Below are 26,352 nucleotides of genomic sequence, written 5' to 3'. Positions count from 1 at the left end.
AATGATAAAGGTTTGGCCGAATATGCTAAAGGCACAAGCATAGTAACTTACTGTAAGGACATACACATGTTTACTCATGTTGTTAAGCTTGCTTTGTCACTGAAGCCTCATGGAATACCATTTGAAGTGACTGGCTTTAGAGAAAGAGCAATTGGTAAGGCCACAACTACAGAGACAACTTGTAAGTCTGGTCAACAAGGCAGTGTCGCACATGTTTCACCTATGAGCTGAGTAAGTCTTACACTTGTTTACTACTGTCACCAATATGTGTGTGTGTGTGTGTGTGTGTGTGTGTGTATGCAAAACAACGATGCTGCAAATCAGATGAGAAATGTCTAGATTCAAGTGAAAGGAGACAAGAGACAAAACAAGTCAAAACTTTCCAAAACTCTTGAAAGAGCCGTTTTTAAATCAACTCTCCATTTTTCTCACACAGAACAACCTCCTGGACACCAAGCAGTCTGGCTTCAAGAGCAATCACTCCACGAAGACTGCTCTGCTTTCCGTCACTGAAGCCTTATGACTAGCAAGAGCAACCTCTAGATCATCTGTCCTCATCCTACTCAACCTCTCTGCTGCTTTCGACACAGTGAACGATCAGACCCTCTTGTCAACTCTCTCCAGACTAGGCATCACCAGAACAGCTCTGCGCTGGGTGGAATCCTATCTCTCAGACAGACCCTTCAAGGTATTGTGGAGGGGAGGTATTTCTGAAACTCAGCAACTCACAACTGGTGTTCCACAGGGGTCAGTTCTGGGTCCACTGCTCTTTTCTATCTACACTACATCTCTAGGGCAGGTGATTGAGTCTCATGGCTTCTCATATTATTGCTATGCTGATGACACCCAGTTCCATTTGTCCTTCCAGCCTGACGATCCATCCGTCTCCGCACGTATCTTTGCTTGCCTGTCAGACATCTTGGTCTGGATGAGGGAACACCACCGTAAGCTCAACCTGGCAAAATCTGAGCTTCTCATCATCCCAGCCTGTCCCTCAATCAACCACAACCTCACTGTACAGCTCGGCTCCACCAAACTCAAGCCAACCAGGACGGCCAGGAACTTCGGGGTGATTCTTGATGACAGCTTGACCTTTACAGACCACATATCAACAACTGCACAGTCCTGTAGGTTCATCCTGTACAACATCAAGAAAATCAGACCCTACGTCACGAACAGGCTACACAGATACTAGTCCAGGCTCTTGTTATCTCAAAACTGGACTACTGCAACTCACTACTCTCGGGCGTCCTGGCCAGCTCCATCAAACCCCTTCAAATGATTCAGAATGCAGCAGCATGCCTTGTCTTCAACCAGGCCAAGAGAACCCATGTCTCTTCATCTCCCTCCAATGGCTTCCTGTAACCACCCACATCAAATTCAAGGCCTTGATGCTCACCTACAAGACCTTGTCTGGAACAGCACCCCCCTACCTCAACTTTCTCCTGAAGGCTTACGTTCCCTCATGCAATCTGCGATCAATCAACGACCAACGCTTAGTAGTACCTACTCAGCGTGGCTCAAGGTCCCTTTCAAAAACATTCAAACTAACTGTTCCTCAGTGGTGGAATGAACTTCCAACCTCAATCCGGACCACAGAATCTCTCACCTTCAAAAAACAGCTAAAGACCCACCTCTTCCGAGAACATCTAACCAACCCATATATATTATATTATATTATATTATATTATATTATATTATATTATATAATATAATATAATATAATATATAGCTCTGGCACTTACACCTCTACTCTGCACACTTTGCTTCTTCTGGAACTCAATTAACGGATCTTCTATGGTAGCACTACTTGTATTGTTCTCTGCTTGATATATTGCTTTGCTTGTATTCTCTCATTTGTAAATTACTTTGGATAAAAGCGTCTGCTAAATGAATAAATGTAAATCTAGCATCGGTCAGACAGTTACATGAATATTTATAATGGATGATGTTATTATTAGAGATAACAATTAATTACTTCAGTTTTAAACCTTTAACAGCTGAGATCAGGATGTGTTTTGCACACTTTTACAAGTGATTAATGAAAACAGTGGTGTTCAAAACAATTTGTGTTCTTTAAGAAAATCCTTTCATCACAAAGGGCATCAAAGCTGATGGGAATTACTTTTTTAGATAAATTTTAGATGCAATGTGTGGCAACATCTGAAAATTAAAGAAATGTTCAGTTGTGAAACACTTTGAAGCTAACAGTTCTAAATTTGTGAAATACTTAATAGAACAGTACAGATCAGTGAAAGATTATTTGACACAGTCCAAATGTATTATTGTACTTCATGGGCAACTGAAGTACGGCTTTTTGCTGCAGCAGACCTTTTTCAAATAAATGTGATGACCTATAATGATGACAGATGGAATTCACATATCCCAAGTGGACAGTTAATGACAGATAATGCAATCTATTTGAAGCACTGTAATGGCAATCACTATGACGTTGTTACATGTGTTAAACATCATAATCAAGAAAAATTGTGTTTGTGCAGGAGCATGTAAAATTGAAGTGGTTGATGACACCATAAAGCAATGTCTGCAAAAATCAAAGTTAAATGATACAGCAGAGAACTCCAAATGTAAAGTAGAACGTGACAGATACCACAGTGACAATGATTACAGGCAGAAAAAGGCTGAGAATTCTAAAATGAATTAAAGCTGCAAGCAGTGATGAACGGGCGCTTGCACCCAGTGCACGTTGGGGTGGCTCTGCCAGGAGAACGCCATTCCATTTTAAGATTTTTTTTTTTTTTTTTTTTTTTTTTTAACACTTAGGACTTGTATGTTTTTAGGAGTATATCACAATGTAAAACATGTAATTTCCTGTTGGCAGTAGGTGGCACTATGACTATAACTGAATATTGGCATGTGGATGTCATCAAAATTTGTGAGACTGCCACACCCACACTGTGCAGCAAAACCTCAAAAGCTTCCCAATTCATCATTGTCAAGGCCTTTATAGGAGACTGACCGAACATGATGTCGATTCTCTGTAATCTCTCGGAGGAGATCGTTAAAGCCTGGAAATTGCAAAAACAGAGCAAAAATTTAAGAGAAAAATGGCTAACCTTGTTGAGTTTAGGGCATGGGTTCAAGAGACTTTTTTGTATATAATTGGCACATTACACAGGTCTACCGAATTTCATACATGTAGGTGAAAGGTAGCGCATTGTTGAAATTTTGTAGGTGGTGCTATCGAGCCATTTTTGCCACACTCAATTCTAAAACCTGGATCAGATACAAGTGTTTGCCATTTTGGAGGTGTCTCCAAAGTTGCATGTGTTTTCGAGCATGTTTATGTTTAGGCCTCAAAAATGTAATTCATTTTACATCAAAATTTGTCAGGACGTCAAGGACACGCCCTTCAATGAAAACTCAAAAGCTTCCCAATTTAACCTCGCCACAGCCTTTAGATTAGACTGACTGAATATGATGTCTATCTGATGAAAGCTCTAGGAGAAGTTTGTTAAAGTACAAGGTCTGGAAATGGCAAAAACACAGCAAAAATTTAAGAGAAAAGTCAAAATGACTGACTTCCTGTTGAGTTTAGGGCATGGGTTCAATAGATTTTTTTGTAAGTAGTGGCAGATTACACATGTTTACCACATTTCATACATGTAACTGAACATGAGCATGACTGCACATCATTGAAATTTTGTAGGTGGAGCTATTGATCCATTTTCCCACACTCAATTCTGGAACCCCGATCAGATGTAAATTTTCACCAGTTCTGACACGTCTGCAAAGTTTCATGAGTGTTCTACAGTTGTCTGAAATATACTTCCATGTAATAAATGTGATGACCACATGATAAGAATAAAACTGAAACAGAAATGAACATATAAAGGTCATTATGAATATAAATATGTCCATACTGATCGTGTCAGAAATGCAGTATCTTATTTATTGAGACACAATAAGTAGTATAATGATGTCGAGTTTAATGAGCAGTGGATAAACTCATTGAATGCAACTGATCATGTAGAGAATGGTATTGCTGATTATGAAATGGAGGAACATGATGTAGCAGATAAGAGTGAAGATGAGCAAGGAACTGAAGATCACCCAGATGAAGATAGAACATATATTAAAGAGAAAAGTGATCTTTTGTCAGACACATCACTACAAGCTGTTGATCTGGGAACAGCAATAATTGATCAACATTTTCATGATGTATTAATGTAGCACCATGTGAAGGAAACAATCCTGTTATGTTTTTATCAGATAAAACAAAAGAGAAAGTATTTGCCTGTTCTCGATCTTACTGGTGGCCCAACATTTCATGATGAATGCAGATGGTTGTTTTGCACAGAGAATAGATTTCATTTTTTTATGCACAATATAGTTGATCAAATTGTGTCTAATGTCTCAACTGCATTGCGCAATGGTTCTGAGAAAAATGTCTTATCAGAGGTAACACCAGATATGCTAACAAACTCTTTCACTGCAAAGAATACTGAATTATGATGAAGTATATAAGTGGACCAGTGAATGAAAGGAACTCCTCCCTACTGAATGTCTACAACAAAGATCTGTTTGCCCTGATTAGACAACTAAGCATACCAACTTTGTTTGCATCTTTTAGTTCTGCTGATCTCAGCTGGCCTGAAATGATAAACACTATTATTAAGCAAGAGGGGAAACAAATAAATATTGATGAGATTGACTGGTTTGAAAAATGTGGACTTATTAGACGAAATCCTGTCACTGCAGTTGACGTTTTATCACAGATGGCATTGTTTTCCCAAAGATGTAATCATGTCTCCAGCTGAACAAGAATGCATTTGAAAGAATGTTCCCGTAAAGTACAATTTATTCCAATAGGGCAAAATCCTGTAAATATGTGTTTGCCTTTGCATATGCTCCAAAACAAAGTGGAAAAGGACCAGTTGGATGATGAAAGCAGCTTTTGGAAGACAAGTGTTGCTGACAGGTACAAGAACAGACCAGAGAAATAACCACATCAAAATATGTCTTGCCAGTTTTGTTTTTGTTTGTTTGTTTTTTAGTACAGAGTTCTGACAAAATCAGAGATTTTTTCAGCAGAAAAATCAAAATCAGCAGAAAACAAAGTAATTAAACTCAATAACTATGGCTATGTAAAACACAGGACACGAACTAAACCTGCAGTAGTGAGGTATCTGAGATTTTTACCCACAAAAGACCAGAAAAATATTATCATTCATTACTGCAGTTTTTTTTAACCACATCATATTGACTGTCAGCTGAAGCCTAGCAATTATGACACACATGAGGAGTTCTACAACTGTTCTCATAAAATGTGGTCGGGAAGTACAAAAAGTGAAATCAACGGTTGATGGCAACAGAGCGCTGTTTGAAAAGGAAAGTGATACAATAGATCAAGCTAAACAGCTTTTGGAGCAGGATATTGATTTTTTACCATAGATCAAGCTAAACAGCTTTTGGAGCAGGATATCTAGATGACTGGGATCTAATATGTCCTGAAACAGAAAGACAACGTCATGAATGTATAGAACTGATGAAGATGACAATCAAGGGCTTATTCCAGATCTTACAGGAAACCTTCAAACTACTTGTACTATTGAAACAAAACATATGGTAATGCCTAGAAATGATGCATTGAATGTACCAAGGTCGTCAAATGAGGAATAATCTGCAGTGTTCTATAACGTCCGGGAGTGGTGTCTACAGAAAGGAAAGCTTTCAAGAGTTTTTGCTATCTCCTGACAAGTAGTGGTGAGTGTGCAGAATCTCTGCAGATAACCTCAGGGCCTAATGGTGATGATACATACAAAGTTTCATCACAATCCCTCAAAGCGTTATAGAGCTATACCCTCACAACCATTTTGGCATGCTCATCATTGAATTCGTTGAAACACCCTTTGAAAACGGAATGGTTGATCAAAATTCTTTGAATAACTTTATGTCGTGAGGATCTCTAGATGACACAGGCCAATTTTCGAACAAACAGCCTAGGAGGAGTTCGAAAAAGTAGGTTATCAGAACAATTAAAAATAGAGGAAACCTTTTGAGTCCCTTCAGAGCATGGTGCCAAAGACACATACAGAGTTTCATAATGACACGCCAAGTCGTTCGTAAAATATTTATGACTAAATTCAAAATGGCCAACATAGTCATTTTTTTATATTGTTGGACTCAAAATGCCCCACTGAATCTAATGAGACCAATTTGATAATTATATGACAAACTGTTCAGAGGTTATATGCAAAAATGTGCTTTTTCATATCTAGTGACCACTAGATGGTGCTGTTCCAAAACGCTGCAGCTGAGCTCAGGGCCTAATGCTGACAAATACCAAATTTCGTCACAATCCCTCAAAGCGTTAGAGATATACGCTCATGTGCATTTTGGCGTGCTCACTGTCAAATTCATTTAAGCGCCATTCGAACTTCTGTGAATTACCTGTTGTACGCCAATTTTCGTGCAAATCGGACAAACGGCCTGGGATGAGTTCGAAAAAGTAGGTTTTACAGAAAACTCAAAATGGTGGAAAACGTTTAATGATGGAAAATGATGTCCAATAGAATCGGCTTGAGCCAAGGAATCAGAGAGAACAAGAAATTCATTTCTAGGACTCACGGTTCAAAAGTTATTAACATAAACGTGAGTGCAGCTTTGGACAGTTGGTGGCGCTAGAGGGATTTAGTTAGAGACTAAATGTATTAACAGATCAGACTATCCTCTATCTGTGTGCCAAATTTCATAACTTTCCCGAAGCAGTTCTATGGGCTGCCATAGAATTCCCGAGCAGAAGCAGAATAATAATTGGAAGAAAACTAACGAAAACTTCGCCCCTTTGGGGCTTGACCCCTAATAATAATAATAATAATAATAATAATAATAATAATAATAATAATAATAATAGCTGCAAGCAGCAATTATCGGGGTTCAAACCACTTAAGGCCCTTAAAGACGTTAAAAGATATTACTTAATATTGTGCAATCCTTTAAGCACCTAAATCAAAGAAAAACCAAGATAATTTTAAGAAATATCAGCCTTCATTAAGCTTGTCTAATAGCCGCTGAACATTTCTCGACCAATGGTGGCCATGTTTTTAAAGATTCACAATCGTCCTCGTATATATGCTGATTGGACCTTGGGCAAGGACAATTCTTGCAAGATTTATCTATTGAACCACTGGTTCCACATTTACTCCCAATTTCATTTTGTTCCGTTACTTTTTTTTTTTTTTTTTTTAAGAATTGTCCTCAGTTTGAGCCTATATGTAAGTGTCCCAAAGTTGGTTAAAATATCTCATTCTGTTCAAGAGCCATTTAAGTAAAAGTGGCCACACTGACTTCAAACTTTTGATGTGCCCTTACAAAGGTAAATCAAAACTTCACCTTTTTTTAAATAATTATTGATCTACTTCGCAAAACTAAGTTTCTGAAATAATATTAAATATATTTAACGAACAATTTGATTGACAGCAGTAGTCCGAGAGACAAAGTTATTCAGAATCAGATCTAATGTATGATGCAAAGAATATGTGTACGTCTGAAACACTGAATGATATTCAATCTTTTACACACCATTTATACAGCCATTTTCAGGTTTTTCTTTACTATTATAGTGCCCCCATTTTTGACATGTACCCTCAGACCAAGACTGTAAATAAGTGTGCCACGTTTGGTGAAAATTTCTCATTGCGTTCATGAGTTATACCCGTTTAAGTAAAAGTGGCCACACCCCACTTCAAACCTTTAATGTGCCCTTGCGAGGGTAAATCAAAATTTCAACTTTTTTTTGATAACTACTGATCCAACACGTCCACAGTATCCTTCTGCAATAGGTTTATTTCACTTGAGTAAAAAACCTATGACTAGTTTGCAAAAGTATGTTAAAACATTATCTGAAATATTTACTGAACGGTTTGACAGACACCAATGATTCTTGAGGCAAATATGTTTAGAATGACAGGGAATATAATCTGATATATACTATTTATGTTTGTTCAAAACACTGCATTATTTACAGCCATTAACACCAACAAAAATCTCAATATCGCCACCTTCTGGCCGATTTCTTTAAAGCTTTGCACAAACCTCTTACACCAAGAGTCAAATAGGCCCACCAAGTTTCGTTCCGTTCAGCCATTGGTAACCTTGTCTAATAGCTACTGAAATTTGATTGGCCGATGGCGGCCATGTTTTTCAACATATGTGAATGTGCTCATAGACAGTGATGGCAACTGAGACAAAGACACTGTATGCATATTTTGAAGTCAATGGATGAACGGTTCCACAGTTACAGCCAATTTAATGTTTTTTCAGTATTATAGCGCCACCATATGGCAAAACTGCAAATTTTCTGGCCAACCAGAAAAGAGTCTGTGACAAATGATTCAAAAGTTATGGCCAGTTTTCTAAACATGGTCACTATAGAGCCACCATCTGGCCTTTTTTTCCTTCATGTTTTGACGCTGTAGTACTCTGGGGTACTACCTTCCCTCAAAGTTTCAGCTCTCTAGGCCTTACGGTTTGGTCTGCACATTCAGTTATAGGTCAGAATAAAAATTAAAATATAATCAAAATCCTTACAATTATAATAGGGTTTCAGCCCTTCGGGCTCTGAGGGCAAAGATTGACCTCACAGATAAGCATGCCAAATTTGGGGAAGACATCTCATTTTGTTCAAGAGTTATAGCCAGTTATGTAAAAGTGGTCACGCCTACTTCCTGTGTTTTCTCATACTGTAGCTACCTGAAGTTGAAAGTTCAAACTTTTTTTATATAACTTTTGATAATGAGACTCTGTAGAATCGTTTGGCACTGGTTTGGTCCCGATTGGACAAAAAACTAAGGACTAGTTCGCAAAAGTAGGTTTTATAAAAAATCCAAGATGGCAGAATAATTTTATAGACAGAAATGAATATATAGTGCATCTGGAAAGTATTCACAGCACTTCACTTTTTCCACATTTTGTTATGTTACAGCCATATTCAAAAATGGATTAATTACTTTCCTCAAAATTCTACAAACAATACCCCATAATGACAACGTGAAAGAAGTTTGTTTGAAATCTTTGCAAATTTATTAAAAATAAACAAAAAACCCACATGTACTTAAGTATTCAGTCTTTGCTAAATACTTTGTTGACGCACCTTTGGTACCAATTACAGCCTCAAGTCTTTTTGAGTATGATGCTACAAGCTTGGCACACCTATTCTGGGTAGATTCTCCCATTCTTCTTTGCAGGACCTCTCAAACTCCATCAGGTTGGAAAGGGAGCGTCGGTGCACAGCCATTTTCAGATCTCTTCAGAGACGTTCAATTGGGTTCAAGTCTGGGCTCTGGCTGGGCCACTCAAGGACATTCAAAGAGTTGTCCTGTAGCCACTCCTTTGTTACCTTGGCTGTGTGCTTAGGGTCGTTGTCCTGTTGGAAGATGAACCTTCGCCCCAGTCTGAGGTCCAGAGCGCTCTGGAGTAGGTTTTCAACAAGGATGTCTCTGTACATTGCTGCATTCATCTTTCCCTCGATTCTGACTAGTCGCCCAGTTCCTGCCGCTGAAAAACATCCCCACAGAATGATGCTGCAACCACCATGCTTCACTGTAGGGATGGCATTGGCCAGGTGATGATTGGTGCCTGGTTTCCTCCAGATATGACGCTTGCCTTTGAGGCCAAAGAGTTTAATCTTTGTTTCATCAGACCAGAGAATTGTGTTTCTCATGGTCTGGGAGTCCTTCAGGTTACTTTTGGCAAACTCCAGGTGGGCTGTGGCTTCCACCTGGCCACTCTACCATACAGGCCTAATTGGTGGAGTGCTGCAGAGATGGTTGTTCTTTGGGAAGGTTCTCCTCTGTCCACAGAGACATGCTGGAGCTCTGTCAGAATGACCATCGGGTTTTTGGTCACCTCCCTGACTAAGGCCCTTCTCCCCCGATCGATCAGTTTGGACGGGCGGCCAGCTCTCGGAAGAGTCCTGGTGGTTCCAGACTTCTTCCATTTACAGATGATGGAGGCCACTGTGCTCATTTGGACCTTCAATGCCGCAGAAATGTTTCTGTACCCTTCCCGAGATCTGTGCCTCGATACAATCCTGTCTCTGAGGTCTACAGACAAATCCTTGGACTTCATGGCTTGGTTTGTTCTCTGACATGCATTGTTAACTGTGGGACCTTATATAGAAGGGTGTGTGCCTTTCCAAATTATGTCCAATCAACTGAATTTACCACAGGTGAACATACAACCAATAAAGTTGTAGAAACATCTCAAGGATGATCACTGTAAACAGGATGCACCTGAGCACTACGTCTGAGTGTCATAGCAAAGGCTGTGAATACTTATGGACATGTGCTTTTTTTGTTGTTTTTTATTTTTAATAAATTTGCAAAGATTTCAAACAAACTTCTTTCACACTGTCATTATGGGGTATTGTTTGTAGAATTTTGAGGAAAATAATGAATTTAATCCATTTTGGAATAAGGCTGTTACATAACAAAATGTGGAAAAAGTGAAGCGTTGTGAATACTTTCCGGATGCACTGTACATTGTGTTTGGCCGGTCCCAACGATTCCATTTTTCTAAACATGCTCACTGTAGCGCCACCATCTGGCCGATTGAGCCGAAATGTTACGATGCTGTAGTACTCTGGGGTACTACCCTCCCTCAAAGTTTCAGCTCTCTAGTCCTTACAGTTTGGTCTCATTGATCAGTTTTAGGCCATAATAATAATAATAATAATAATAATAATAATAATAATAATAATAATAATAAATTAAAATCCTTACAATTACAATAAAGCTTCAGCCCTTTGGGCTTGAACACCTAAAAACAATAAACATCCTTACAATTACAATAGGGTTTCAGCCCTACAGGCTTGAACTCCTAAATATGCAAGAGAACAATAGTGCTTTGCAAGCACCACTAATAATAATAATAATAATAAAGCTTATAAAGCAAAACAGTATGTTTGCTTTCTCAAGCCAACATAATAAGTATGCATAATAAGAGAACAATAGTGATGCATTGCATACCAAGCACCACTAATAAATAAATACAACCCCAATTCCAAAAAAGTTGGGCCGCTGTGTAAAATATAAATAAAAGTAAATAAAAACAATGTAATGATTTGCAAATCTCATAAACCCACGTTATTCACAATAGAACATAGAAAACATAAAATGTTTAAACTGAGTAAATGTACCATTTTAAGAAGAAAAAAAAAAGGTCATTTTGAATTTGATGGCCACAACACATCTCAAAAAACAAAAGGCTGGAAAAGTGAGTGTTACTAAAATGAAACAGCTGGAGGTTAATTGGCAACAGGTCAGTAACATGATTAGGTATAAAAAAAAAAAAATTTAAAAAAAGAGTATCTTAGAGAGGCAGAGTCTTTCAGAAGTAAAGATGGGCAGACGTTCACGAATCTGCGAAAAACTGCACCTACAATTTATGGAACAATTTCAGAGTAATGTTCCTCAACGTAAAATTGCGAAGACTATGAATATCTCATCATCTACGGTACATAATATCATCAAAAGGTTCAGAGAATCTGGAGAAATCTCTGCACTCAAGGGACAAGTCTGAATTTCAATATTGCATGCCCGTGATCTTCGGGCCCTCAGGCGGCACTGCATTAAAAACAGGCATGATTCTATAATGGAAATACCTGCATGGGCTCAGAAACACCTCCAGACCTCACCGTCTATGAGCACAGTTCGCCATGTCATCCACAAATGCTGGTTAAAGCTCTATCATGCAAAGAAGAAGCCATATGTGAACATGATCCAGAAATGCCGCCATCTTGTCTGGGCCAATGTACATTTAAAATGGACTGAGGCAAAGTGGAAAACGGTTCTGTGGTCAGACAAATCGAAATTTGAAATTCTTTTTGGAAACCATGGATGCCGTGTCCTCTAAACCAAAGAGGAGAGGGACCATCCAGCTTTTTATGAGTGCCAAGTTCAAAAGCCTGCATCTCTGAGGAGGAGCATGGGGGGGTGCGTTAGTGCCTATGGAATGGGCAGCTTGCACATCTGGAAAGGTACCATCAATGCTGAATGGTATATATAGGTTTTAGAGCAACACATGCTTCTATCCAGATTCCATCCTATGTTTACTTCTGAGAGACTCTGCCTCTCTAAGATACTCTTTTTATACCCAATCATGTTACTAACCTGTTGCCAATTATGCTGTGCAAGCACCACTAATAATAATAAAAATAATAATAATAATAATAATAATCTTATAAAGCCGAACATCTACCACTATTAATAATAATAATAATAATAATAATAATAATAACTAATAACTAATAAATATTATTAATTATGATATTAACAGTATCATCATAACAAATAATAACAAAAACTCATAGTACTGTTACTCATGTATTGTTACTTTACTACATTTAAAGGCAAGTGTGGAATTGAACAAGAAGTCTCTCTCAAAAAGAGGAACTACATGCTATTAATTCCCCATTGTGTGCGATACCAAATGCAAATAATTTGTGCTGTGTTCATTTACGGGGGATTGTCATTCATAAACATACTTTGCATGTACTGGAATCTTTGCTAATGTAATTCTAATGTAAATTCTACTCAGCAAACACAGAACATTCACCAAATAATAGCATTCTAGGAACGTTCGCTGTAGAGGTTTTTTTTGTAACCAAAAACTAACCTTCCCAGAACATTGCATGGAGGTTTTTTTTTCTGACGACCTAAAGAGAACTTACACAGAACATTCTCTATAGGTCAATATAGAGAATTGACATTTCCATCAAGCACTGGCAGATCGAGGGGTGGGGCCAGTGGGGCACTCGCTGGCCCCAGCTGAAACCTGATTGGCCCATGAAGTGCCCCTGTCCTGTTAATCATATATGATCTCCGTAAATCCATCAGTTGAATGATTGAAATTCAACTCAACCATTTCTTTCTACCGCATCTCGTAATGCCACGTGTATAGACAGTGCGTTTTTATTGTCCTCCTCCACTGAAGCTTCAATGGTAAGTACTTATTCAACACTTTAACTAATATCTCAAAGAACATTAGTGCTACTGTCACTTCTCTTTTTCTAACGTTAGGAAGCCAGATAGCTAGAACAGCACACTAGTTAGTTAATTAGCTAGTTACATCGGCTAAGCAATGTTCGATGATTGCTAGCTATCTGGCAAATTAGTTAGATTTCCCACGTTAGTTCACAGTTGCACAGTTCAGTTGCAAAGTAAAATATAGCAGCTGACAAGTACAACATATAATGTTTGGTCATGCCACACAGCCACAGTCATTAACTCTTGTAAATACAACTAATGCTGCGTCCCATATATGTGGCAGTTGAGAAGTGCACAGAGACTTCAACACGGAGCTCTGATTTGAATGGAGCGCAGCAAAGCACTCACGTTAATCAGTGAAGCTCATTTTTAAAATGAACATTTTTGCTACAGAGTTTGCCAGTGGTTTCTGACCAAAAAGAAGTCCAGCTTGCCTGTCACTGACTGTGAGAGCAGTTAGTGTGAGAAACAGGAGAGAATGAGTGAGAGAATAAGGGAAATCTGCTTTTATTAAATCTCAGCCTGTGCTGTATATATTTAAACTATCAGCTCAAGTCAATATCAAAATCACTTCATATTGTGATGCTGCATTTGAGCTATAATCAGTGTATTTGTCATGTTTTTCAGTATAAATATATAAACATCTTTAAAAATTAATCTGAGAACCAAACTGCAGAGGATTAAGTGTATTTTTTCTTTCATTGAGAAGATTTATGACAAACTACACAAAACATGTCTTAATATCCAATGCATGTTTGCTTTACATGTTAATTTATATTTAAGATTTAGATTTATTTTTTTTTGGTTTTGCGTGTAACATGAGACCACTAGACACAGCCATGCGGAAATTTATATTAAATATATTATATTAATATATTGTATTGAACATGATATTAAAAGGCCTATATAGTAAAGTTTATTTATTTATTTAATTGTTAATTTAATTTTAATTCTGATCTAATCTAATGTACATGCAAATTATGTTGCTTTTTTAAAAATGTTAGTTAAATTTGCAGATGACGGTGCTGAAAGAAGTGAACCTGTTTTCCCTATTGGAGAGGTTTAAAAATTTATCTATTTTTACAGTTGAATTCATTTGGTAATGATATTGTTCTTGCAAAAAAAAAATTTAATTAAATGACACTGTTTTGAATGGCCTGAGATTCATGGCCTTTTATTCTATGTAAACAATGGGTTAACTAAAGCATGGATTATGTGCTGATAGACTGATTTATTTATGATTAATGGTGCATGAATGTATGAATATTAAAAATAAATGATGAAAATTTAGGTTAAGAGAACATTTTATAAACCTAAAACCAACATTCTATTTCTGTAAAGAACTTTCCTGGTTAACCAAAACCAATACCTAAAATTGTATGTTCCGAGAACTTTCTGGGAACCAAAAATTGCTAGCTGGGTATCTCTAACTGCAGTGACTATAAAATAGTATCGTATCGCTCTATTAAACAGACGAGAGCTTATAACAGAGCATTCAGTGTGCAACTGAGGAATTTCTATAGGTAATGATAGTACATATTAATGCACTGATAATGTAGAACAAGCAGATTATGAGCATACTTTTACTTTACTAAACTATTTGATTCAATAAATGTTAGCCAAGCACCCATCTAATCGCTGCACACCGGATGCGGAAGTAGTTAGCCTCCTAAGCAATTAGCCAAAATCATCCGAGCAACCGGCATGCTCAAATAAACGTACCTTCCGCTGTACAAGAAACGCTGGAGTTGCTCACGCAGCCAACCGCTAATTACTTCCATGCAACACGAAAATTAACAATAAAATACATAAAAAGAATCCGATTACAGGTCTACCTTTCGTTACACAACCTCTATCTCAGGCCTATCTATGACATAACTAGAGGGATTGGCTCTGAGGGGACCACTAGGCTAGCTATCAATACTCACTCTGCGGTTTGTTAGGTTGCGAAAACGGACTTGCAGGAGAAATGCCGCCAATTCCGCTTCCGGCAGCTCCATCGCCGAGATCGGAGAGTAATGGTGAACGCTCGCCGTCCGCCATGGCGACAGCGAGGAACTAAGAAACGGGGCGCGCACTGCCAAGCCACCGAGGAGCGTAGCTAGACGCGCTTTCGTCACATGGTTACAGGCCTGCTACCTTGGCAACGAAAGCGCACGCGCGTTTTGCCGTGAGAGATCATCTCAAGACCACCGGGTGTGAGCATCTTTTGAACTGAACTAAATAATGTTCTGTTTTAAACAAGCAATCTAGTAACTTAGTAATGCAGGTGCGCCTCTTAAGGGAGAGCTAGTGTTTCGGGGGTTTTTTATGGGAGGCCAAAGCTAATTCGAATTTGAGTTTATTAGCTACGTCTTCTCTTGCTGACATTGTATTCTCGTATATCCGAAACTAAGTCACCCTGTTAATGTCTGTGTAAAACTGCCCCTCAAATAATGAATCCACTTATGAACAAATTGATGAGCATGTAATTATTATTTTAAAAAAAAAAAAAAAACAATAAATTGGTCAAAAGATTGTACACAATTGCTAACATTAAAAATCATAATACATTTGTAAGTCATTCATTAAGGCATAACTAGGTGATTAATAATCTATTATTTATTTGTAAGTTGCTCAAGCTATTTCTCTTACTGTTATCGTCGTGGATAAATCAACCATTTTAGCCTAAGTCAAAAACTTCAGAGACAGAGAGTTTAGTAGATGTCAAAAAGTAAATAAACTTTATTGAAATTCAATAAAGTTGACAGTCTGCAGAAAGTCCGAATTATGCAAACACACACAGCACTTTATATACCTTCCTCCACAGCGTAGTCATTGTAGGTGGGGTTTTGCCTTTCATCATTAAAACAGAGCAATCTTCTTTGCCACAATTAAATATTCATGTCTATGTGTTATCTTAAATTTGTGGCGCATGCGCAGTTTTTTTTTTTTTTCTCAAAACGGTTTCATGAGGTCATGGTTTCTTCTTTTTTTTTTTTAAAAAAAAAAAAAAAGGTTTCACGTAGGCTTGTGTGTCCTGACCTTGATCCACACTCGTCCTTTTTTTAAGTCTTAGAAGATGCAGGCTGGTACAATTATTGTACAGTAAGACACATATTTCATCCAACTCAATCCACACTCAGAATATAGTGGATCAAACATTGTTATATGGATTTAGATTATGCTTCTAGCTATTGATTATACATATAGATTATGCTTTTTAACCAATATTGATTATTCGATTATGCTTAAGTAATAATACTAAATGTTGGTAGTACATATTGAATATACTTCATTAACATATGCAAATGTTAGTTACACATATTGATTACACTTCATAAATATTTTCAATATTATCAAGTTTACCACTGTGCCAGGATGTGAAACCCAAACTGCAGACAAACATTTTACAAGTTTTAATGAAAAGCTGTCACTGGTCAAAGCTTTAGACAGCAATCATGAGTAGCAGTGACTGGAGACAGAAGAGAGGTTAGTTAACATAATCATCTCAAAAGAAAATGTCTTACTTGTCTCATCTTCAGACAAAAGCAAATTGTTGATTGCAATTTCAATGACTGCAAATTCACTATATATATATATAAAAAAAAAAAAAACAGTAACTTGTGATTTTATTTACAGTATCCATCTATAAGAGTATTCATGGTACAAGCCCAAAACAACTGACTGTGGTTCCAAAATTGGAAACAATCGATACTTGAATGTGCCTTGAAAATTTCTGTTCCTGTGAATTCTATCTTTTCCAGCCAGTGAAGCAGTTCTTTTTCTTCAGAGACAGCCCATGAGTTCTACATCCTTATCTTCAGGTGAGGTTAATGGAGTCCAGAGGTCTGTTCATGGGCAGCGTGATTTCCAGTTCATATCTCTCTGTAATGAATCGTGCTGTACCTTCCCTACTGCGCACTGAGTGGGGCAGATGCAGGCCTAGCTTGCTGTAGACAGAAGAGAGCAATTGTGCTTTATAAAGAAACTATGCTGCAGGTTTTGCTACTTCTACATTTATTACTAAAATACAGTGCAGTTACACCATGGATGCCTCTACACACATATACAGTACAAGTGACTCAGTTCAGGACAGTTTTTCTTGTGGCTTTTGACACAATTAAGCTATTGTACACATTACATTATGTGTAACTGCTTGCATGGAACATAAGCACACACTGGCACCTTCTTGGAGTGACTGTGGATGGAGGGTGTGAAGTTTGGATAAACTCCTAAGTCTGGTGGAAGTAGCTTGGTTGATTGATTGGCTAATTAAAATGTTTTAGCACTGTTTAAATAAATATTATCATACAAATAAGGATACTCCAAATTGAATTGTTGGTACATAAGAAAAGGGGGGAAATGGCATAAAAAGAAAGAAGAGAAAAGGAGCTGGAACATTTAGCTGAGATCATGATTCTCACTCACAATTCTTTGACCAATTTTGTGACGAACCATATCTGTATTTATTATGGTTGCTACATTTGCATACAAGATATTTGTGAATGATCAAGGTTTTATACTAAATACCATATTTTTGCTCAGGATTTAGGCATTTGCAATGCAAATGTTTATATTGCTATAACCTATCTTGAGCAAAAAATATGGCATTTAGTATCATTTAGTATAAAACCTTGATCATATTAGAGTGGCAAGCACACAGTGTGCCCTCCCAATATTAAAAGGAAATCATCATTGTTTTTGTTCGTATTTCAATAGCAACTCAAGCTTTTTGTGGACGAAAACTGCTCTATGCATAATACATCACTAGCAACATTTGATTGAGACGAAGTAAACAAACACAGATTTATTTAATTTAATGTATTTTTTTTCTCTATGTAGCATATATGAATACTCAGAATCCTACTATTTCGGAGTTCTTAGATCAACAAATCTCTCGTTCACATCCAGCACAAGATCAGAAGCTTGAGTTTCCGGTAGCTTCACTCTCACCTGCAGTAGACAGAGAGTTAGATAGATATTAAAAGTAATTAAAAAAATTTTTAAAAAAGGTTAATTTAAAATTTATTTAAGTGAATCTTGGATTCAATCATTCTAGTGCAGGTATATTTATAGATGGTGCAGCATAGTGTTGTTAATATGTGTAAGGCTTAAGATGTTGGTAGTTTGTGATTATTGTAACTGAGATTACCAGCATGCTCTCACAGCACATGGAGGATGGATCCTTTTGGCTCATGCCCAGAAACAAGTCCTCAGTACCCACACTCTGCTTCAAGATAATCTCATACCTACACACACACACACACACACACATATTTTCATAAACAGCCTTTCAGCAGTACAGACCTTGCTCTCATACATTCAGTTATATTATACAGGATTGTATCCTGTGAGATTTACTGGTTCTTTTCTGCTTATATACTACAATAAACACACTCTTGCTATGCAAGCATTAACCTTCTACAATATTCAGTGGCAAGAAAAAGTATGTGAACCTTTTGGAATTTCATGGTTTTATGCATAAATTTGTCATAAAATGTGATCTGATCTTCATCCAAGTCAAGGGTATTGACAAATATGTGCCTAAAACGATAACACAAAATAAATTCTGATCCCCCATGTCTCTTCCAAATTAAACTTTTTTTTTCTTTTTTCAACACTGAATCTAATAACACATATTTAACTATTCAAAATTTGTATACCTGAGGTCAATCTCAGGTAACTTTATTTATTTATTTTACAAGGTTTCCTAGTGGAAAATGGTTGCATTTTTCTCAGTCCTGTTAAAAAACTCATGTGTCATTTAAAAAGCTTGTTTATTTTAAAGAAATGGTTAGTTACATGTTCAAAGGAGACCCAAACCTCAAGCGTATAAATGTTTAATCATGTAGTTTATTAAACAACTTGATAAATGATGGACCAAACATAATTGAAAAAATTGTGGTTTAACTTAAGTGGTTTTGAAACAACAACAAAAAACTTTTTAGTAACGGGAATGTACATTGGGTAACAGGAATGAACAGGAATGTGTGTTCGTATGTGAGCGCACATGTGTTTGAGTGTGCATGTGTGTCTGTTTTTGTGTGTGTGTGAGATTTCTGTATTGAAGGGATGTGCTTGTAGTTTTTCACAGCAAATGAGGTGGAAAGAGAAAGAAGGAGAGAGGAGAAGAGCGAGGGAAGGGGAGAGAGAGAGAGAGAGAGAGAGAGGGAGGGAGGGAGAGACAGAGAAGGGAGATGAGGGTGGTGAGTGATTTTTACTCCTTCCCCTGCAGCATGCCATGGGTGGGTGTTTCTGGCTCCTGCATAGTATGGGTTCTCTCAACCTTCTTCTACAAAAGGTAAGAAAGACAAAGACAAAAAAAGTTGAAGTCCTCAGATCTCTGCATTGACAACCAGTACCTAACATCAATTTGAAAATATTCTTGCGTGTCTACAAAACACTAAATTTTTCAGCTGCAAAAATTACATCCAATAGTGTTTTAGCTAGAATTGCATTAAATTCATGAAAACACTTGCCTGACCTTTTCTAAGAAGGCTTCTCTTTATATAAGTAACAGGACTGAACGTTACAGGACTGAGTTTTTAGCATAGAATTAGCAAATACATTAAATACAGCCATATGGCATACATGCTAATAGCATGAGCACACTAAGCACATTCTAGTAATTTACCAAAAATTTGTATTTTTAAAATAAACAAATAACATCTAAGGAATAATTTAGGTAACAGGACTGTACACTGAGATTGACCTTCTCCACCACAGTTACAATATCATCAAATATACCGAAAAGAAAATGAGAAAACTTACTGTTGGTCTTCCCATGGCCTTCAGAAGATACAGATGATACAACTTCCTGGTGAACATGTGACTTGTGAAATGTTCCAAATTCATATGAGAGGGGAATATGTTAGGGTAACATGACTGAGTGAAAACCTGGGGACACAACTACAATGTGTATTTTAACTAAAATATTATGGATTTCTTATGAAAAAAGATATTTAAGTCATAGATGAGATGTGGAATCACAACATTGCAAAAAAAATTAAAAAAAAAGATTTCTGAAGGACTTTAACTATTATATTTAATGGTAAAGTGTAGTATTAGAGAGTGGAAACAGGTAACAAATGCTATTTTTTCAGTGTTCTATGTAGTTTTCATTAATGTTTTAAATTACATATTTTAAATTTGTGGTTTGATTAATATGCAGGACACTTTTCTTAATAATAACAACAATTATCTTTTAGTTAATTTTCATGCATATTTATACATATAATGTCCCTGGGACAAAAATGGCACCCATTCGGTGGAATGGCTCATCAGTGATGGGAGGCAAGACCAATCAGACAGGGTTTACAGGAAAATAGGTTGAAATGTTCATGTCTTATTGGTTGACAGGTCTCAATTCTGCCAAACACTAGCTCAGTCAGTTAGTGTGAGAGGAAAATGGATATATGCCAATATACAGGGGCTGAAATTGAAACACTGACATCCTCTCATGCTGAGCCAGGAAAACAAGGTGTGTAAATGTCTATGAGTTCCATGTTAAGTGAACAAGATATGAGCAGAGTATAAGGACAGGTAACATTCTTTGCATGGCACTGTAGGCACCTAAACCCACACAATGATAGCATAGATGTGCCTCCCTTTGGATAGCCAAACCAAACTAGCCTAGTCTTACGTTAAATAGCCAAAATGTTTTATATATTAATCGGTCTGGTAGTATTACAAGCAGTGATAACACCCAAGGCAAGTTTTATTGTAAATCCACACTAAACTTGCACTTTATGCATGGAAACAGTATATTTAGAAGTACATGTTTAAAAGCATTTTGATGGAGAAGAATCTGGGCTCAGCCCCAAATGATAAACAGTCCAGCTAATGCCCCTGGTGTACTCCCAGGAAGGCAATCCAAAGATCACTTTAGGTTATGTTGGCTCGAATTTAGCCTATTACCCAAAAACATTTAAAACTCAACTTAGAAGCCAATACTCACATCTACCTCTGAGCCCAGTTGGAGATAGAAAAAACACACCAGCCGTGAGTGAGAAGAAGCAAGGGTCCAGCTTTATTGTTTCATTCCACCACACGAGATCCACACCGATGAGAATTCTCAAAAGTGATCCCCCATACCCTGAGCTTAAGCTCCAGTATTTATACTGTATTTACACACTAGATAACCCATAGGTTTCCAGAAAAGGCCTATTTCACTTACCCATAGAATTGAAACCAGGGGTTTTACTTTACACATAAAATCAGAACCCAGGCATTTCCAACAACCCAGGAAACAAAAACCCAGTGTTTCTATTTACCTAGGTTTTCAAAAACCAGGGTTCCCTTTTACCTAGGTTTTCAAAAACCAGGGTTCTCTTTTACCTAGGTTTTCAAAAACCAAGATTCCCATTTCCCTAGGTTAAAAAAATGACGTAAGCAAGACGACTAAACAACCGGGAGGGACCTTGGTCTTATCGTTATCTCGAGGGGGGGGGCAGCCACCTTATAACTGGCTTTCTTCATGGTTCTCTAAAAATTAAGGCTTTCCTTGCGAGACGAGAATCTTCACCATCTGAATCATGAGTAAGTTATATTTTCCTGTTTTTTTCCTGTATTTCTCGTTTATAATTTATTTTCATATTTGCACTATATTTCTTAGTTTATATATATTTATACTACTTGAAAAGCGGTTTACTGTACTTCCAACTTCTTAATATCATTACAGTTCTACTGTCCTGCATATGCTACTATTCTGTTTTTTATAGAGTTTCTCTATTACTATAAGATTCTATTAAAGTTATTCATGTGTGTGTATGTATGTTGTGTCTACCTGCCCGCCCTTGACGGTACGAGTGTGTGTGTTTTTAGCACTCCTCAGCTCGTACATTTCTTTTTGACTTTTTTACTATTACTGCTCTTAAATTGCTCGTAATTCCAATCCGCCTAATCCCGCTTCTATGTGTCTAGGTGCCGGTGCCCGTCGTCAGTCCCCTCTCTCTCCGTTACTGGACCTGGATCAGGGTTTGGACCTGGATCTGGATACTCATTACCAGCTTGTGCATCTCACTGCTGATATCATGATGCTACTTAACTATCTTCGCAGCACCCCCCCTAAGAATGGAGATCCGGGGTTCCCCCCTCTTCTTCGGTACAGAATCTGCCCCACGAACGTGCGTGTTGACGCTTCTACACAGTCAGACCCAGAACCCCCCTCCAGCTTCCAATCCGAGGATGATGATGTTGTCTTCTCCGATCCGGGCCCCGACCATCCGTCCCTCTTCTCACCCACCAGTCCGCCCGACTCTCAGTGGTCCGCTCACTTCACCCACCCTGATTTCCCCATGTCCCCAGGACGCACCCCATTTTCCTCCCCCTCTTACTCTCCTCCAGACTACGCACCCACCCGTCCTGTGAATTACCAATAAAATTACATTTTTACTCATACTCAATCTCCCTCGTGTTTATTTCATGTCATTTTTATCCACAACAGTTACTAGATGGAGCCTTTTTTCTAAGTGTGCTGATTGGGCATGCATCTCTCCTAGACTGGAGTTTTAGACAACAGGTTACTCCACTATACACTACACACTCACTCAGGCTGAGGACGTGGATCTGCAAGGTCATCAAAGTGTGTCCCTTCAGTCACTTCCTCCACATCCCAGATGTCTTTGGTGTTCTTCACATAGGCACTATTGACTTTCCATTTCAGTATGTGCATGTGTGTGAGAGGGAGAGTGAGAGAAAGACAGACAGACTAAATTACAGTAGTAAACATTCTTTTCTTCTATGAACACTATTCCCAAGGGTTCCCAAACTGACCTTAGAAGATTGAGTCATAACATAAATTATAATTTCAAAGATGTGCAAATATAGTCAATGTTCATGTCAGATACTGTAAGTTGTCTTAAGTTACACTGAATCAGAACTCCACTGATCTCAATAAAGCCTCACTCATTATTAAAAATGGATAGTAGAGCTCACCTGCATTCTTGTCTTGCCTAGGTGCAAAAGAAGGAGCACCAATGTGTCCAGGACCCATTTTTGCTATCGAATTTACATTCTACATACATAAAGAAAAATGACTTTCACATTCATTTCAATTCAGCAATTCAAACAATTTTCTAAAACTATGATTTACAGATCCTCAGTGGTGCAAGGGAGTGTACAATCATGGAAACTTCATTATAACAGAATAAGAATGTCGTTATGATTCCAACAGCAGTTTTACAAAGTTCAAGTCTACAGTATGGACTGAAGAATGTGAGCCATGGGCATAAAATGGTGTTGGGAAGTTAAAATCTTTATGGGATCCTTAAGGGACTGTCCACAGCAGCAGAAGTTGAATCACAAGTGCAGAAGCTCCAAGCAGAAGAAGAGCATTGGAATGAAACTGGCAAGACTAGAGGACAAAAAGAGCCAGCTCAGATGAAGTTTATCAGGATCTGGCACTGGCATCACACCAGGTTATGATACATTTCCATTTTTAAATAGTGGTGCAGCTCTTGTGTTTCTGACAGCAATTGTTACATTAATCAGTACAGTGATACAGCAACTTGTCCTTCAGGTTTCTATTATACAGAGTTCAATCTTTGTCTTGGTCTTTGTCCGAGAGTCCTTCAGGTGCCTTTTGGCAAACTTCAGGTGGGCTTTTTAAGGTGCTTTTACTGAGGAGTCCCTTCCATCTGGCCACTCTACCATACAGGAATGATTGGTGGAGTGCTGCAGAGATGGTTGTTCTTCTGGTCAGCTCCCTGATTAAGGCCCTTCTCCCCCAATCGTTCAGTTTGGCCGGGCGGCCAGCTCTAGGAAGAGTCCTGGTGGTTCCAAACTTCTTCCATTTATGGATGATGGAGGCCACTGTGCTCATTTGGACCTTCAATGCTGCAGAATTGTTTCTGTACCCTTCCCCAGATCTGTGCCTCGATACAATCCTGTCTCTGAGCTCTACAGACAATTCCTTGGACTTCATGGCTTGGTTTGTGCTCTGACATGCATTGTTAACTGTTGGACCTTATATAGATAGGTGTGTGCCTTTCCAAATCATGTCCAATCAACTGAATTTACCACAGGTGGACTCCAATCAAGTTGTAGAAACATCTCAAGGATGATCAGTGGAAACAGGATGCACCTTTTGAGTGTCATGGCAAAGGCTGTGAATACTTATGTACATGTGCTTTTTTGGTTTTTTATTTTTAATAAATTTGTAACGATTTCAAGCAAACTTCCTTCACATTGTCATTATGGGGTATTGTTTGTAGAATTTTGAGGAAAACAATGAATTTAATCCATTTTGGAATAAGGCTGTAACATAACAAAATGTGTTAAAAGTGTAGCACTATGAATACTTTCTGGATGCACTGTACATTGTGTTTGGCGGTCCCAACGATTCAATTTTTTAAACATGCTCACTGTAGCGCCACCATCTGGCCGATTGGGCCGAAACGTTACGACGCTGTAGTACTCTGGGGGTACTACCCTCCCTCAAAGCTCTCTAGTCCTTACAGTTTGGTCTCATTGATCAGTTTTAGGCCATAATAATAATAATAATAATAATAATAATAATAATAATAATAATTACTTATGCATTAAAAAGTGCCATTTTCTCACGTCACTTGGGCTCAGAGCGCACATTCATTAATTCTCTCTCTCTCTCTCTCTCTTTCTCTCTCTCTCTCACACACACACAATCGCACGTATTACCATGGAGATATAAACCAAGCGTCATCACATGTGTGGCACAAGGTGGCTGCCAAAAAAGTATATTTCCTACTGAAATAGGCCTACTATATATTTGTTTGAATACAAACCAGCATTTTTTTTTCATAATATTACAGTTGTACTTTTTGTAGCAGAAAAAAACTTAGCATGTCATTAGTTATTTATCTTTATATTCTTGTTGAAACATGTCAGTAATAAATATAACAGGATAGTAAGAACTGAACTGTCACTTCATTCAAGTTCTTCCAACACGGAAGAAAGGGCTGGTGTTGGGCATTAAACGAAAGTATCGCTCAATCAGTGTTTTTTTGTGTTACACACCATTCTGTGTAAACTTTACAAACTCTTGTGTGTAAAAACCCTAGGAGATCAGCAGGTTCTGAAATACACAAACCAGCCCATCTGGTACCAACATGTATGCCACTATCAAAATCACAGAGACCACACTCTTTCTTCGTTCTGATGTTTGATGTGAACATCACCTGAAGCTCCTGACCTGTATCTGTATTGATATTTTTTTTTGCATTTTACTGCTGCAACATGATTGGCTGATTAGATAACTACATGAATGTGCAGGTATTCCTAATAAAGTGTACAGTGAGTGTATGTATGTGATTCTTTATGAAATTATGAGCTAAGCTGCTGAGATACAAACTTTTCCACGATCTTGGAGATAAAGTGTTTATAAGCTTTATAAGTTGCATTTTCAGTTGAATTTGGGGAAACCACTTGAAGAATCCATTGTGTTGAACTATTTCAATTATTTTTGTTTGATTTGTTCATTGCAAACAGCTGAAAGTCTGTAAATTTCAGTAAACCTGATTTGCAGTGGGGGTTGAATAATTTTGATTGCAACTGTATCAAGCCAAAATAAAGGCATAATATAGCCTATTGAAATATTGAGATATCATGTCAAAACTATTCGAAGTCACAATAATGGCATAATATACTGAAATATTGAGTTATTGTGTCTAACCCATAAGATGTTAAGTCAAAATAATGGCATATTGAAATAAGTTAAGTTAAAACAATAAGTTATTTAGTTAAAGTAATGATATATTGAAATAACGAGTTTTTACATCGACATAATACGATATCAAGTACAAATAACGACAAAATATATTGAAATAACGAGTTACTACGTGAAAATTATGAGATATTAAGTCGAGATAACTACATAGCACGGTTCAGGATTTCCCTGATTTGCTGATTTACCGGCTTTTAAAATTGGTCTGTCCGCCGTAACGAGTAGATCGCGTTATATTATTTATTAATTAATTTATAATTATTATATTAATTGTGATCTACTCGTGCACAGGTAAAAATTTAGTAGTACAAAACTGCATATACGCGTTACTCCAGCAATAAATAGGCCTAACTCATTTTCTGTACAGTGAGCAGGCTAGCCAGCAAAATTTTAAAGCGCTAGGTAGTTTCGTTTACCTTGCAGTCTTCTGAGTCGCTTTCTTCCCCGGCTGGTAGAGAGAGCAAGTCGGAGAGTGCCTGAAGATTTTGAAGAGATGACAGCTCCTCCATTTAATTTGACTTATCCTTATGTAATTAGATTTATGGACGAGAAAAGTAACAGACGCTTCTGAGCCTTCTGTAGAACTGTTTACGGTTTCCAAAGAGACTAGCTGTTGTCACGTGTATCCAGGGGCGTTTCTAGAGTTTGAGGGCGCAAGGT

At 37.7% G+C, this 26,352-nt stretch overlaps 2 protein-coding genes and 1 long non-coding RNA gene across 4 annotated transcripts in view; 1 reads left to right on the top strand and 2 right to left on the bottom strand.

Moving 5' to 3' along the window:
• The window catches only part of pip4p1a (phosphatidylinositol-4,5-bisphosphate 4-phosphatase 1a), a 40,392-nt gene extending 25,262 nt beyond the window's left edge, over window positions 1–15,130 (bottom strand). The window contains exon 1 of the mRNA XM_017495343.3: window positions 14,939–15,130. Within this exon, the coding sequence (XP_017350832.1) occupies window positions 14,939–15,053 (115 nt within the window). The 5' untranslated portion in view covers window positions 15,054–15,130. The remainder of the gene's footprint in view (window positions 1–14,938) is intronic.
• A 584-nt stretch (window positions 15,131–15,714) lies between these two features.
• On the bottom strand, window positions 15,715–26,306 carry dnaaf6 (dynein axonemal assembly factor 6). Of its 2 annotated transcripts, XM_017495345.3 has the most exons (8): window positions 26,109–26,306; window positions 22,929–23,007; window positions 22,541–22,643; window positions 19,764–19,824; window positions 19,214–19,284; window positions 18,145–18,241; window positions 17,860–17,945; window positions 15,715–16,942 (listed from the first exon to the last, which is right to left on the bottom strand). In XM_017495345.3, the coding sequence occupies exons 1-8, from the start codon at window positions 26,199–26,201 to the stop codon at window positions 16,813–16,815; spliced, it is 720 nt and encodes a 239-aa protein (XP_017350834.1). In that variant the 5' UTR covers window positions 26,202–26,306; the 3' UTR covers window positions 15,715–16,812. The 2 variants fall into 2 exon arrangements, with proteins under 2 accessions (XP_017350834.1, XP_017350835.1); XM_017495346.3 differs by lacking the exons at window positions 19,214–19,284; window positions 19,764–19,824.
• On the top strand, window positions 19,248–21,189 carry LOC124629281 (uncharacterized). The gene is made up of 2 exons (XR_006984228.2): window positions 19,248–19,293; window positions 20,352–21,189. It is a non-coding gene; the product is annotated as an uncharacterized LOC124629281 (long non-coding RNA).
• Window positions 26,307–26,352: the final 46 nt, after the last annotated feature.

The sequence above is a fragment of the Ictalurus punctatus genome, chromosome 20 (assembly GCF_001660625.3).
Source record: "Ictalurus punctatus breed USDA103 chromosome 20, Coco_2.0, whole genome shotgun sequence".
Lineage (NCBI taxonomy): Eukaryota > Metazoa > Chordata > Actinopteri > Siluriformes > Ictaluridae > Ictalurus > Ictalurus punctatus.
Note: the sequence above shows the minus strand (reverse complement) of the source record. Positions and strands in the feature narration are given on the sequence as shown.

What these genes read in the sequence shown, in the direction of transcription:
- dnaaf6 (XM_017495345.3), bottom strand. Translation starts at nt 26,201, where the DNA reads ATGGAGGAGCTGTCATCTCTTCAAAATCTTCAGGCACTCTCCGACTTG. An exon ending in GCGACTCAGAAGACTGCAAG is followed by an intron (nt 23,008 to 26,108) that starts GTAAACGAAACT and finishes TTATGTATGTAG; the next exon opens with AATGTAAATTCGATAGCAAA. An exon ending in TGTGCTGTGAGAGCATGCTG is followed by an intron (nt 17,946 to 18,144) that starts GTAATCTCAGTT and finishes TGTCTACTGCAG; the next exon opens with GTGAGAGTGAAGCTACCGGA.